At 35.9% G+C, this 16,483-nt stretch overlaps 1 protein-coding gene across 6 annotated transcripts in view; it reads right to left on the bottom strand.

Moving 5' to 3' along the window:
* The window catches only part of MAST2 (microtubule associated serine/threonine kinase 2), a 193,205-nt gene that overhangs the window by 154,564 nt on the left and 22,158 nt on the right, over nt 1–16,483 (bottom strand). For 5 of the 6 annotated variants that reach the window (XM_033114019.1, XM_033114020.1, XM_033114022.1 and 2 more), the window contains exons 2-3: nt 13,155–13,302; nt 9,694–9,836 (exon numbers count right to left, since the gene is read on the bottom strand). In XM_033114019.1, the coding sequence (XP_032969910.1) occupies nt 9,694–9,836; nt 13,155–13,302 (291 nt within the window). The remainder of the gene's footprint in view (nt 1–9,693; nt 9,837–13,154; nt 13,303–16,483) is intronic. The other variant, XM_033114024.1, reaches the window with a different exon arrangement.

The following is a 16,483-nucleotide window of genomic DNA, read 5'->3' as shown; positions in this document are numbered from 1 at the left end:
AAGACAAATACATGACTTCACTTATATGTGGAATCTAAAAAATAAACGGAAACAGACTCATAGACACAGAGAACTAACTGATAGTTGCTGGATAGGAGGGTGGTTGGGGGACTGGGTGAAAAAGGTGAAGAGATTAAGAAGTACAAATTGGAAGTTACAAAATAGTCACGGGGATGTAAAGAACAGCATAATGAATATAGTCAATAATATTATAACAACTCTGTGTGGTGCCAGGTGGGTACTAGACAAATCAAGAGGATCACTTAGTAAATTACATAAATGTCTAACTACTATGCTATACACCTGAAACTAATACAAAATAATATGAATGTCAACTGTAATTGAAACAAATTAAACAATAAAAAATGGGCTGGCCCGGTGGCTACGGTGATTGGAGCGCCGTGCTCCTAACACCAAGGTTGCCAGTTTGATTCTCACATGGGCCAGTGAGCTGCGCCCTCTACAGCTAAGATTGTGAACAACAGCTCTCCCTGGAGCTGGGCTGCCATGAGCAGCCGGAGGTTGGCGTGAGCTGCCGTGGGCTCCTGTGTGCTGCCATGAGCAGCTGGCAGCCAGCGTGAGTGGCCAGCAAGAACTGCCATGAGCTGCTGTGAGCGGCAGACCGACGACCGGCGACCCACTGCCTCAGCCGGGGGAGCGCAAGGCTCATAATACCAGCATGGGCCAGGGAGCTGTGTCCTACTCAACTAGACTGAGAAACAACAGCTTGAACCAGAGTGGGGGGAGGAGGCAGAAGAAGGGGTAAATAAATAAATAAATAAATAAATAAAAATACTCAAATTTATGCATCAAAGAACATTATTAAGTGAAAAGACACATACAGAATGAGAGAAAATATTTGCAAATCATATATATATATAAGGGTCTAATATCCAGAATATATAAAGAACTCTTACAACTCAACAACAAAAAGACAAACAACATAATTTAAAAATGGGCAAAAAACTTGAATAGACATTTCTCTAAAGAAGATATATAAATATACTGAAAAAGCATATAAAACGATGCTCAGTATCATTAGTCATTAGGGAAATGCAAATCAAAACCACAAGGAGATAAAACTTCACATTCAACAGGATAGTATAATAAAAAGATAATAATTTTTTAAAAGCAGAAAATAACAAGTGTTGATAGTATGTAGAGAAATTGGAACACTCATACATTGCTGTAAGAATGTAAAATTGCACAGCCAGTGTGGAAAACAGCTTGCAATTCCGTAAAAAGCTGACAGAATTATCATATGCCCCCTCAATTCCACCCCTAGGTATAAACCCAAAAGAATTGAAAACAGGTACTCAAAAATGTACATGTGTACACACATGTTCATAGCAGCATTAGTCACAGCAGCCAAAAGGTGCAAACAACCTAAATGTCCATCAACAGGTGAATGGATAAACAAATTGTGTTACATACATAGAAGGAGGTATTATTCAGTCACAAAAAGTAATGAAGTACCAATACATGCTAGAATGTGGATGACCATCCAAACGTTATGCTAAGTGAAAGAAGTCAGACACAAAAGGTCACATTTTGTATGATTCCATTTATATGAAATACCCAGAACAGATAAATCCATAGAGACAGAATGCATTTTGGTGGTTGCCAAAACTTAGTGGAAGGGTGGAGTGGGAGAAGGGCTAAATGGGTAAGGGTTTTTACTCTGAAGTGATGGAAATGTTTTACAACTGGATAGAGGTGGTGGTTGCACAATACTGTGAATGTACTAAATACCACTGAATTGTTCACTTTAAAATGGTTAATTTATGTTATGTGAATTTCACATCAATAAATTATTTTTCAAAGTATATCTATACCAGATGACCTGTAATCAATATGCTAAGAATCAAACTCACTAATCTCTCCCAATCCTGTTCCTTTCCTGTATGCCCAATTTCAATTAAAGGTACCACAGGGCGGCAGGATAGCTCAGCTGGTTAGAGTGAGAGCTCTTAACAAGATTGACGGTTTGATTCACACATGAGCCAGTGAGCTGTGCCCTCTACAACTAGATTGAAGACTAGTTCAGTTGGTTAGAGAGCGCAAGCTCTCAAAAACAAGGTTGCCAGTTCAATTCCCACATGGGATGGTGGGCTATGCATCCCTGCAACGAAAGATTGAAAATGGCGACTGGACTTGGAGCTGCTCCCTCCATGACTAGATTGAAGGACAATGACTTGGAGCTGATGGGTCCTGGAGAAACACACAGTTCCCCAACAGTCCCCTATAAAATTAAAAAAAAAAAAACAGTACCACAATCTATCCCTCAAAGTAGAAAACTGGAAATAATTCTTATCTCTTGATTTTCTTTTATCTAATCCAGCAGTTTTCCATGAGTGCTAGAAGTAATTGCTACTATTACTAGTTAAAGTACCTAAAGGCATGCAAAAAAAGATTAACACTTAGTTCATACTTACAACAAATTCTGGCACTATTATTACTTTATGTGTGTTGTCTCATTTTGTCCTAATAACTCTAAGAGGAAAGTCCTATAATTATCTTGACTATAAGGATGAGAAAACAGGATTAAAGAGGTTCAGTGACTTCCCCAGGGTTATGTGATTACTAAGGACAAGGACATGGATGGAGCACAAGTCTACAGCCTGAGCTAGTGCTTACTTCTTTTATGAAGTAGAAGGCATTCACAATTATTTCATTCAAATACAGTTTTTGAGTAGGAATGACGAAAGTAGAAATTAATGGATAAACCCGTATGAGTTGTTTGCAAATATCACTTATCATGACTCTGGATTTCCATCTCCAAAGTAGGTAGTAATATTTTTTAAAAAAACAAACAAAATAAACAAACAAAAAACCCAAAACCTGTTAATAACTCTCTAACAATGTTGCTTGACACTCACCATTCTACCTCCTTGTAGGCACATGTCAATTTGTCCCTATCACCAAAATTTTCCTTTTTGGAAAAGTCAAATATTTTCCTCTGATGGCTTATGCTTTTTGTGTTCTATAAAACCTTTGCCTCACCCCAAATCACAAAGATTTTTCTTCTATGTTTTCCTCTACATTTTTATGATTCTTAGCTTATATTTGGTCAATTATCCATTTCAAGTTAATTTTTGTATATAGCACGGGGTAAGGGTCAAATTTAATTTCTTTTTTTTTTTTATTTTCCCCATGTGAATTGTTCCAGCACCTTTTTTTGAAAAGACTATATCTTTTCCCTATAAATTACCTTGGCATATTTGTCTATTTCTAGACTTTCTATTTTGTTCTAGTGATCCATGTATCTATCCTTACATCAATAATACATTGCCTTGATTACTATACCCTTACAGAAAAATCATAATATCAGATAGGGTGATTCCTCCAACTTTGGTCTTCTTTTTCACTATTGTTTTGGTCATTCTAGGCCCTTTGTACTTCAATATGAATCTGAAATCATCTTGTCACTTTCTGGAAAAGACTGCAAGGTTATAATTGGGATTGCATGGCATCTATAGATCAACAGGAAGAATTTCCATCTTAATGATATTGAGTCTTCCAATCCATGAACATATTATATCTCTCCATTCATTTAGGTCTTCTTTAATTTCTTTCAGTAATGTTTGTAGACTAAAATGTACTTATCATTTCTTTAATTTAGCTTTCATTATTTCATATTTTTAAACTATTGTAAATAGTAATGATTTGGGCCGGCCGGGTGGCTCAGGCGGTTGGAGCTCCGTGCTCCTAACTCCAAAGGCTGCCGGTTTGATTCCCACATGGGTCAGTGGGCTCTCAACCACAAGGTTGCCAGTTCGATTCTTCGAGTCCAGCAAGGGATGGTGGGCAGAGCCCCCTGCAACTAAGATTGAACATGGCACCTTGAGCTGAGCTGCCTCCCGGATGGCTCAGTTGGTTGGAGCATGTCCTCTCAACAACAAGGTTGCCGGTTCGACTCCCACAAGGGATGGTGGGCTGCACCCCCTGCAACTAGCAACGGCAACTGGACCTGGAGCTGAGCTGCGCCCTCCACAACTAAGACTGAAAGAACAACAACTTGAAGCTGAACGGCACCCACCACAACTAAGATTGAAAGGACAACAACGTGACTTGGGAAAAAAGTCCTGGAAGTACACACTGTTCCCCAATAAAGTCCTGTTCCCCTTCCCCAATAAAAAAATAAAAAAAAATCTTTAGAAAAAAATAGTAATGATTTTTAAACTTCAATTTCTAATTTTTCATTGTTGGTATAGAGAAATACAATTGATTTTTACGTATATCTTGTATATTGATTTTTGTAGAAAAACACTAGTAAGAAAGTGAAAACGCAAGCCACAGACAGGGAGAAAATATTTAGGAAGCATGTATCTGACACTTAACTGTTATCCAGAATATACACTGAACTCTTCAGACTCAATAATAACAAGACAAAAATTGTAATGCACAAAAGATTTGAACAGACATTTCATCAGAATATATATGTCCTATGAATGGCAAGTAAGCACATAAAAAGTAATTCAACTTCATTTGCACTGGATATACAAATTAAAACCACAATGAAATACTGCTACACACCAACTAGGATGACAAAATCAAAATGGTAATACCTAGTACTGACAAAGACGTGGAGCAGCCGCAGGGAGAAATGCAAGAATGCCACTCTGGAAAATAGTTTGGCAGTTTCTTATAAACACACATTTAACATACATCCCAGAAATCTCATTCCTAGGTGTTTACCCAACAGAAATGAAAGCATATGTCCACACAATTACTTGCACACAAATTATCATCGCAGCTTTCTCCATAACAGTCAAAAACTAGAAACAATGCAAATGATCATAAACTGATGAATGGGTAAACAAAGTCTGATATACCCAGGCCAGTGGAATACTTTCAGCAATAAAAAGAAAATACTGATAACGCAAAACGACATGGATGAATCTCAAACCATTATGCTAAGTGAAAGAAGTCTGACACAGAAGATTATATACTGCATGATTCCATTTATATTAAATTCTGGAAAAGACAAAAACCAGAGTAACAGAAAGCAGATCAGTGATTGCCAAGGACCGGGGACAGGAGGCAGAGAACAGACTGCAAAGGGACACAGGGAAGATTTTGGGGTAACAAATTTCTGTGCCATGATTTTCTATGTCTATATCATGATTGTGATGGTTGCGACACAACTGTATACACCTGTGAAACTCATCAAATTGTATGAGTGAACTTTATTCTATGTAAATTATACTTCAATAAAACTGATTTAAGATATAAATATAGAGATCTACAAACTCTCCCAGTAGAAAATGCAAAGCTACAGCTGCAAAAGGGTAAGACTGAAAGGGGAAGTTGCTGAATTTGGAATCTCCTTACAACACAGAAGTAGGTGAAACAAATAACTATGAGTGTTTCTCCTTGAAGTCATATGTGAAAATTAAAGAATAATCATGACAGTTAAGAATGATGAGAAAAGGTTCTAAGTAGTATCTTGGATTTTTAACTGCTTTAAAAGCATACTCCATATATGCCACCTCAAAAAAGTTCTAAAATGTTAGTAAATTTAAAATGCAATAATAATCAAAGTCGCAATGAGATACCACTTACCAACGACTAGAATGGCTATAATAAAAATTGAAGAAAAAAACGAAACAAAACAGAAAATAACAAGTGTTGAAGAAGATGTAGAAAAATTGGAAACCTCATACCTCGCCAGCAGGAATGCAAAATGATGCAGCCACTATGGAAAACGTAAGTTTAGTGGTTTCTCAAAAAGTTACACATATTAGAATTACCATGTGACCCAGGAATTGAAATCCTAGGTATAGACCCAAAAGAATTGAAACCAGGAACTCAAATTCTTTTACATGAATGCTCATAGCAAGACTATTCACAATAGCCAAAAGGTGAAAAAAACTCAAATATCCATCAATTGATGAACTGATAAAATGTGGTATATCGTTAAATGGGATTTTATTCAGCCATAAAAAGAAATAAATACTGATACATGCTACAATGTAAATAAACCTCAAAAACATTATGCTACATGAAAGAAGCCAGACACGAAAGAAAACATATTATATGATTCCATTTTTATGTGAAATATCCAGTATAGATAATCCAGAGACAGAATGCAGACTGATAATTGCCGGGACTGAGATGAAGGTAGAATAGGTAGTGCCTGCTTAATGGACAGAGGTTTTTCTTTCAGAATGCTGAAAATGTCTTGGCACTTGCCTTAAATTCAAAGTTCAATCCAGTTTTGAGCTTTGATTTCAAAATTTACTTTTCTTTCTGTTAAATCTCATTTTGCTGGTTCTTCTTGAACCATCATTTCTGTTCATGAGGCTCTGACTGAATTTATCACTCGACTTGGGAAATGTGTCATCAGCATTTGTTATATGCATTCCTTCCGTGCCTTTATACGAGAAGTTGTGTGTGGGGGGGTGGAGGGAACCCTTCATAAACACATTATCACCTAGGTGACCTCAAAATGAAAATACGTGCTACACTAAGGCTTTTGGCTATCCATTCTCATTGTCCAGACTCTGGTTAAGTCTAACCTCCTGCAAGTTATCTCCCCAATAATTATACCCAGCACAGTTCTTATCCCCTTTTAGTTACTTTTAAGTCATAATCAACATTTCATTAAAGGTTATGTTTTATTTTAAAATTTCTTGTTTTGTTATATGTGAACCTTACTGACACAAAAATTCTCTGGAGGCTGGGTCTATATACTATATATATAGCCAGAATTCCATTAACAATGAGATTACATTGTAGAACACTTTTCAGAAATGTCATATCCAGACACTTGGGTGGCACCAAGATATATTCCAGTGTATGGTAAGTCAAAGCAGGAATAGATACTCAATATAACTAGCAAATGTGCCACCAAACATAAAATATCCAACTGGAAATCCTTGGGTAAGGGAATGGAAAGGGAGGAACTAGGCTGAGGTTACTATAGGTTAGTAAAAGCTCAGAAAAGAAAGGCACAGGAGAAAACAAAAGGCAGATCCCTGAGAGGAAAGAGGTAACTGGATTCAGGTCTAACGTAATTGTTTTACAAGTTCATATATAAAAAGATAAATAACCCAATTTTTTTAAATAGGCAAAGAATCTGAATAGACATTTCTTCAAAGAAGATATACAAATAGCCAATAATCACATGACAAGATGCTCAATATCATTATTCATTAGGGAAACACAAATCAAAACCACAAGATACTACTTCCGATCTATTAGGATGGCTAAACTCAAAGACAGACAATAGCAAATGTTAGTCAGAATGTGAAGAAATTAAATCCCTTGGACCCTGCTGGTGGAAATGTAAGATGGTACAGTTACTTGGGAAAACAGTCTGGCAGTTCTTCAAATGATTAAACACAGCATTACCACATGACCCAGCAATTCCACTCCTAGGCATATAGCCAAGAAAAATTAAAATATGTCCACGTGAAAATTTGTCAACAAATGTTCATAACAGCATTATTCATAACAGTCAATAAACAGAAACAACCCAAATGTCCATCAACTGAGAAACAGAAAAAACATGTTATATCCATAGAAGAGAATATTATTCTACAATAAAAAGGAATGAAGTCCTGATATAAGCTACAATGTGGATGGACCTTGAAAACATCATGCTAAGTGAAAGAAGCCAGTCACAGCAGGCCACATATTATATGATTCAATTTATATGAAATGTACAGAACAGGCAAATCTATGGAGGCAGAAAGTAGATTAGTGGTTACTGGGGGGCAGGGTAGGAGGATAAGGAGGTGACAGATAAGCACAAGGATTCTTTCTGAAGTGATATAAATGTTCTAAACTTGACTACTGAAATGGCTGCACATATCCGTGAATATACTAAAAATCATTGAATTGTACAATTTAAATGGGTGAATTATATGTATCATATGTGAATTATATCTCAACAGGTTGTTTTTTTTTTTTTCTTTTTAAAGTAATTCAGGAATACTCTACTTCAGTTTGCCTAGCCTAGGACTTGAGCAACTTCAGTCCAGGAATTCCCTCTGATACACACCACCTTAAAATGAAACATTCAGCTTTACCTTAGTGGAGTAGTTCTCAAAAGGATACATGTTACAATCCAGTATAATGCTTTAAAGAAAATACAAATGCCTGAGATAGCCCCAGACCCATTGGATCAAAATCTCTATGATGGTATGTGGAGCTATATATTTTTTAAGTTCCAGAGGTTAAAAGCAGTGAGAAGTCGGGCTTTAATAGACATGTTGAGAACAAGTGGAGAAATTTGAATATGGTCCCTCTGTTTTTTTTTAATTATTAAACTTTATTTTTTATAGTTTTAGGTTTACAGCAAATTTGAGAATGTACAGTGAGTTCCCACGTACTTTGTGTCCCCACACAGGTATGTACAACCTCTTTTATTATCAACATCCAGCACCAGAGTCCTACATTTGCTACAATCAGTGAACCAACACTGACACATGATCATCACCCAACGTTCACAGTTTACATTAGGGTTCACTCTTGGTGTTGTATATGCAATATGGTCCCTATGTTAAATGCTATTATTCAATTGAAATTAAACTTCTGGATCTGATCATATGTAATGATTATTTAGGAGACTGCCCTTGATCATAGGAGAAATACTTAAGGGTGAGGCATCATAACTGTGACTTGCTCTTAAATGTTTCAGGGGAAAAAAAACACAATACACACACACACAAACACACACACACACACACACACACACACACAAAAAGCACAGATAAAACAAATGTGGCAAAATGTAAAGTTACAAGGAATTTGCCAGTCTAAGGAAGCTTACACGATTATTCACTGTATCATTCTTTCCATTTTTTCTGTAGGCTTGAAATTTTCAAAATGAAAAGTTGGGAAGGTAGGAAGTTTCACAAATGATCCTGATTCTCCCTGTGGCCTAAGAGTCACAAACTTCAGGTCATAAAGAAATATTTTGGGCCAAAAATTAACTTCCTACCTGTCGTAAGAAGACTTCTTCCCCTATTATCCCCTTTCCAGAAAGGACAAATGAACAAAGCTTTCTACTCCATATATGCCAACCCAAAAGACTTATAATCCCAAAGAGTACATGAGATTATATTTTAATGGGAACAAGTTCGTACAAATTACTAGTGTGCCTTGTTCTATGAAGAGAGAGAAGAGTGTGACATTAGCAGAAAGTCAATAGGTGCCTTAAGTAAAGAGGCAGAGCCACTGAGGGTACAAGATGTAGTCACAGGCACAAAACAACCTGCCCAGACTACACAGCTTACCCTTTGTTAGGTCCTGTCTATCCCACAAAGCCGAGACAAAGAAAAGGCTCGTTCTTTCGTCCAATATATACTGAAATGCCCACTATGGGCAAAACATGTTCCCTATTCTCATGTACTAAATATGTATACCACAGAGCTGTACGCAGAGGCAACACAACTTCACAAGATTTTGAATCATTTCTCTAAGAAAGCTCTTTCCTAGGAAATTTATTCATTAAAGTTACAATCACACTGAATCTTTTTCATAATTCTCACTATATAATCAGTACCAGTGACGACATAAGAGAGCAATCAGAATATATTCAATTGAATTTCATTCTTTTTCTATACTTTACTTTGAGAAATTAAACTATCCAAATTCTATAAAGGAAAATAATAGATGTGGCAATGACAAATTACAATCAAGGATTAGTTCCTAGAGCAAGGAACCATCTTTACTAACACTTACCAAGCCAGCAGTAAGAGAAGGTGCAGACTGTCCAAGGGACTGGTTTCTCATTCGAACAAGGTTTGATGCTTCCCCTGAAGACTGCCAAGTCACCTGTCCCACACTGCTGTGTACACTGCTGGACAAGGGGAGCAGCTGCTTACCTTCAAACACAAGGTTTTGAAAATACTTGTAATTATTTATTAATTAATGGAAAAATACAATTATATCAAGTAGATAAAAAAAAGTATATTGATCAAAAACAAAGTGAAGTTCCTCATATCCATTTTAGAATTTGTGGTCCTTTAAAAATTCCAACTGTCTTGGTGGTGGTGAGAATTCCGAGTGGAATACTGAACTGTCTATTTAAAATTATCTGTACTATCCCCCACCATGCCAGCCACTGACCCTGATACCTGACCTGTCTCTTCCATCCTACTTAGTTTCTCACCAACTCAATGTAACATGAGTGGAGCTGACAGATTCTCCTAGACAAGTTTGGCCCTTAAGTTTCCAGAAGACAAACCACTGAATCTATGTGTATACTGCTCTCACAAGATTTCATGTGTTCAGGCCAGGACTGAACACCTTAATCCTACTGAAAGACTACAAGAAAGTCAATTGTAAAGACTGAGTATTTAGAATTGCACTGACTTTCTAACTGAGGTGCAAGTCCCATTTCAACCACTTCCTGCTGCTAGTGATGGAAACAAAACAAAACAAAACAAAACAAAACAAAACAAATGTGATCGTGTTGTTACCTTCCTTAAAAGCTTCTGATGACTCCCTACTGTTTTTAAAACAGAGTTAAGCCAAACTTTTAAAATATTAAAAGGATCCTCCATAAATCCAGATGATCTTCCTGGCCACATCTCCCGCCACTCTCCACACCCATTCACTCACTAAACTTCAGTATTATGCCCTGCACTTTCACCTGGCTATATCCTGATCACCCAATTCACTTGAAAACCCTGGCAAACTCTTCCTGGAGAAATCGTACTCGTCAAGGAAGTAACCACTGAAATAAAGGTGTAAACCAAAAAAAATGTTTTGGTTTTGGTTTTGCTACGACATACCCTTTTACTGCAAACAAAATATGATGCAACTTATTTGAAGGGCAATTTAGCAAAACTTAAGAAAATTTTAATTTGAATATGTTTGGACCCAGCATTCCACTTGTAGGACTGCAGTATAAAAGAAAAAAAAAAAATAGACCAGAATGTTCACCTTATTGATGCTCACCATAATAAATTGGAAATAAGATAAATGTTCATTACAAGTTAAAGAAATTATAATATCTCCACATAATTAAATACTGAACCCATTAAAAATATTGAGGCAGCTCAACATATACTCAAGAGAAAAACGTTCAACAATTCCTATGGAATGAAAAAAGCAGAAGGGAAGGAAGTATGTAGCATATGATCCCATTTATTATTTTTAAAATAAAAAGTTTGTGTATATTTATATGAATTATTAAACATATATTTAAATATAATGGAGTATATATAAGTGGTTTGGAGGGAGACAGAAGCAGAAGTAAAGATGAAGAAGGACTTTTCACCTGGACATGCTGCATATTTTTGTACTCAAATTTTTTATAACTGGCACATTTCACTCTTTTAATCAGAAACATGCTATGTTATTTTAAAATCTAGTTATCTTCCAAGTCTGCTCTCAAATGCATGCTTTACTGAAAAGCCTTTCCATAAAATTCTCCATGCACACACACACACACACACACACACACACACACACACACAAATAATGGTGTTCTACTAAAAACTTTCATAAGCCAAGAGTACAACCCACCTACCCTCTTTCCTTCCTTCTGCAAATGTTGCCAAATTCTCCAGATGATCTGCCTACCTCTCATCTATATACTCTAAAGGAAAGCTACCTTGTTAACTTACATATACAAAGGCTAGTGTATCTCTCTTCAAAATAAGAGTATGCTGCAGCAAGAGGCTTACCCAACTTCGGAAGATACCCATTTAGACATATACTAGTCAGGGCTTGAAGTGTACCAAGGATCGCCAAAAATTTGAAGAAAACAAACAACATAAAAGAGATGGAGCAATATGTACAGATTGAGCAACTAGCCCTTTGTAAACAAGTAACTCAGAAAAAAAGAAAACTTCTTTAAAATTCTAATTAAGATTCTTACAATGATTCAAGAGGCTATTATATAAAATATTCCCAGTTAAAGATGGCTCCCTGTCCTAGGAAACTCCATTAAAATGAGAAAAAATAAAATAAATAAATAAACAAAGGCTACAACAAGAACAAGAGCACGAGAGCCTATGAGGGGAGGCTAGAGCCTATAAGAGGATGAACAAATTATTGTTGGGAAAATCTAAAGCAGATAGGTGAATCATAACCAGGAGAACTGGACAAAGAAAGACACAATAAAGGTATAATAAACATAGAGGAAGGTTGCTGTTAAATGGGGCATCAAGCTGCCCTGCAAAATCTCAGATAAGTTTAGTACTCAAAAATGCAAGATAGCTAAGAGGACATAAAGTTAGACATAAGGCTGAAATCAGATTAACTGAAAATCTATAGACAGAACAGTCAAATACAACCACATTCCCTAGCTACCACCCAGTAGGCAGGCCACTACCTCACAGGATAGAAGGGATATAACAGCCCAAAGCAGAACATAGGATTCTGATTGTTAGGTGCTCAAAAGAAAGATTTGATTCAGAAACAAAAGAAAACTTTTTTAAAAAGCTTTTAATCCAAAAATCAAAAATCTATTTACTCATAGAGAATTAGAGATAAACACATCCTAAAAAGAATAGACTGCTATAGAAAAACAAATTTAAAAATGGCTCTTTATGATTAAACATATATCTGACAAAATAAAAATTTCAATAGAAGATTGAGAAGATAAAGCCAAGGGAATAGCCCTAAAAAGGGACAAAAAGAAAATGAAAACTGTTTACTATTAGGCCAAGGAATATGGTAGGATTATATTTTCTTCTCTACTGATCTAATATTTTAACCAGGTCAAATGGATTCTCTTTTTTCTTATTCTATTGATTGCTTAAAATTATGTCACATTTTAATTGCTTTCTATTTGGACCATGATTTCCTTGTATAATTTTTCCCCTTAAATTTTGTAAGACTTTCCTTTGGAGGAGGTAGAGAAACACTATGGGAACTGGAATGGGTTTTCGAAATGCGGAAAAAAGAAGCAAAGGATATGAAGTCTACACAAGTAAGCAGAGAGCAAAACTCAGATTGAAAGGGAATAACCAATTATAATGGTCAACCAAGAAATCTCTGCAGGTTCAGAAGGCTAGCATTCAGAGATGCAATGAGGAAGTAGTAAAGAGAGGAAGACAACCCTAGCCTAAGTGTTCTATACAAAACTACCACCAGAGAAGAAACTGTCAAGCTGCCAATTCAGTCAGTACACCTTTAAATACTGACAACACAGTCCCATTATTTCTTTAAAAACAAAATTAGATATTTACCTGACAAAGAACTGGCCAGGCTTCCTCTCCGTAACTTACAGTCATCCTGACTAAGTTGCCGTTGAAGTTTAGCTTTTCCAGTGGATGAAGATATGTCAGGATTACTGAGCTTCCTAAAGAGCAGGGGACTAAGTCCAGTTATCACATCCTTCAAAGAAAAAAAAATAAAACATAAATCTTTAATGTCTTTTGTGACAGTGTATAGGAACTTTATACTAAACATCTCTACAACACTCATTACAGTTAAAGTACTAACATTTTATAATATATTTCCTGCTCAATAGATAAAGCTAGAAACATATTTCTTAGTAAAAGCTGTTTGGGTATGCTATGAAGGATGTGGGACATTGATTATAAAATGACAAATAAAAAATAGGGGAGGAGGCTCTCAAGATGACACAATAAGACATTTTGACAAGATGTATTATTCATGAGGATACATCCAGTTATGTTTATTTACATTTCTCCTTTTATCCACACATTTTCTATATCCAGTAAAGAAAAGCATATTTTAGTTTTCAAAAGCTCATAAATAACAGGCCTTCCCTTACCTGTTATACAAAGATAGAAATACCTCTAACATTCAATTAATGTTAAAATAAAACTTAGAGCTTTCTTTATATGTCTACAATAGGAGCTAAACACACTCTCAATGAAAAAGTATAAAAGTCTGAAGAAAAGAGATAATATCACACTGAAAGTGCCTCCTGTTTGCCTTTACTTTAGTCTAGTCCATTCCCCCCCATCTCAACACCTCTTCCTTCTCACTCAGTAAGGAGCGTCCAACATATCATTAAGATTCAGACATTTGGAAGCAAACTCACCTAATTAACAGCATTAAATGAGAAAATATTTTGAAAAAACAAGGCATATGAGGCATATCTTTTATATTTTATGATGGAAACTACAATAAATAAGTAGCACATCAAACGAATCCAGACAATGCAAAGACAAATGAGAAGCATACGGAGAAATAACTGAAATCTATGTTACCAACCACTTGAAAAACAAAACTCAAGTAATTTGTTCCATAGCAATACTAACAACCACAGGAAAAAAATGGAAAAATGTCTACTTCCTTAAGATTAGAAAACCTCTACACTCATATACTGTGATTGGTGGGTTCACAGACATGGAAAAGTACTAATATTGGTTGTTGGTGGTTATCCAGAATGTAATTTACAAAGTATAAAGAGAAGAGTGAAGTCGATGAAGAAAAATACTGAGAGACAGAAAAAGTATTTTTTTTAATTGGTAGTAAATGAATGAAAGGATAAAGGGGGATATTTAGGGACTTGATTTAAAGCAGTTGATGTGAACAGGAAGAAAGGAGAATTGGAAGCAGTAGTTAATGCAAAAAGAGAAGGCAGAAAGCCTACATTTCCACTACTTGGTGCGTCAAGGATGAAATAATACCTACCGTGTTTCCCCAAAACCAAGACCTAGCCGGACAATCAGCTCTAATGTGTCTTTTGGAGCAACAATTAATATAAGACCTGGTCTTATATTATGTTAGATAAGAACCGGTCTTATAGTAAAATAAGACCCGGTCTATATTATATTATGCTATATTATACTATATTATACTATATTGTATTATATTATAAAGACCTGGTCTTATATTATTGTAAAATAAGACCAGATCTCATATTAATTTTTGCTCCAAAAGACGCATTAGAGCTGACTGTCCGGCTAGGTCTTATTTTCGGAGAAATACGGTATACATCAAGGATAAACCATGGATGGAAGCAGGGGTCGAGCACTAAGGCTAGTAACCCTCCAAAAGGAACTGGCCACTCATAGAGGCAACACCCCCAGCAAAAAGATTCGAGTAGAAGGAAATGAGAAGGCCTTGGAAGATACCAAGCTGAACTAGTATCCTATATGAAAGCAAATGTGGAGAGGGTAAAGTCCCATCCCAAAAATAACTTACAAACGAGCTACATGAGAAAGCCAGCATTTAACTGGATGCCTGCTACACTGTATGCATGAATAATTAGTCTTGGCCAGAAATGAACAACAAACCAATAGAGAACTAGATAACACTCATTAAAGAGAAAGTCATGTCTTTTTCAATCTCCCTATTATAATACCAATCATAACATACCAAAGAAGCCAGAAAATGGAGAAAAGAAAAAAATGAAAGATCATGCCCCTTCTTATTCCAAGTCTCTCCTGTCAAAACCTTGCAAGAAGAAAATATAAATTAGATATGAAATTTAACTTTTAAACTAGGAAGTCTTAACTTTTACTGAAGTTCATTGCTCATTTCAGAAAAGTACACATATAACTCAATGAATTTTCACAAATTAAACATATCCATGTAACCAGCATCAAGATTTAAAAAAAAAAAAAAGACATAACCAAGCACCCCAGAAAGCCCCTGTGCTCCTTTGCAGTCACTACCCCAGGTCCTCCAGGATAAACACTATCCAGGCTTCTAACAAAACAGATTATGTAGAGTGAAAACCTTTACATGAATCACTCAGTGTGAACTGCTCTGTCTTGCTTCTTTTGCTCAACTAGCCTGGACTTTTTAAAATAGCACATTATTGCTTTTACCCAAGAAGTCATTAAGGGACAGGATAGGAGAATGAAGTAAATAAGAAAGAACCACAAATAGCCCAAGAGAGAAAGAAAAAGGGTGTGGGAAGTAGAACTTCCTTATTAACTTCCATACTAACTTCTTGCAGTTTTCTAGTTTCCACTTCTAGGCACTTACAAGGTCCAGCCAAACTATTTTTTCAGGTTCAATGGGATACCACTGTACCCTTATAATAAGCTCTACCTTTCCACTTAAACTGGATCAAATTGGTTTCTATCATTTCTATGAATGAATGATTTCTAAGCAAAATAGGGAGTTACCCTTGAGGAGGGGAAGGAGCCTAGGATGAATGACTTCCAGGTTTCTGACTTGGGTGGTATGATTATCAAGCCAAGGAATACAGAAGGAAAAACGAGGTTACAAATAAAACACTGCTATGGCAATAATAAATATTAGCATAATTACAAATTACAGTACTTTTCCAATAACTATGAGAGGAACTATAAACATTTAACCTGAAAGAAAGAAAACAAAGGAACATGAATAATTCTCTTCAACTACCTGAGGGCTATCTCCTATGTTATAAGAGAGTAAATGTACTTCATTGGCCAGAATTAGAACTACTGAATGAAAATAACAGAAGAGAAGGAAGGTTAGTTGACTCAAAATCATTGCCCTCTTCCACAATACCAAAGCAAATCTCAGGCCAACTTTACCCATAAGTTTAGTGCCCTGCTTATACTGTACTATGGTATTAAGGATAAGTTTCAAAGTAGGAGAAGGA

The sequence above is a fragment of the Rhinolophus ferrumequinum genome, chromosome 9, assembly GCF_004115265.2.
Source record: "Rhinolophus ferrumequinum isolate MPI-CBG mRhiFer1 chromosome 9, mRhiFer1_v1.p, whole genome shotgun sequence".
In the NCBI taxonomy this organism is placed as follows: domain Eukaryota; kingdom Metazoa; phylum Chordata; class Mammalia; order Chiroptera; family Rhinolophidae; genus Rhinolophus; species Rhinolophus ferrumequinum.
This window is presented reverse-complemented; position numbering and strand designations above follow the sequence as displayed.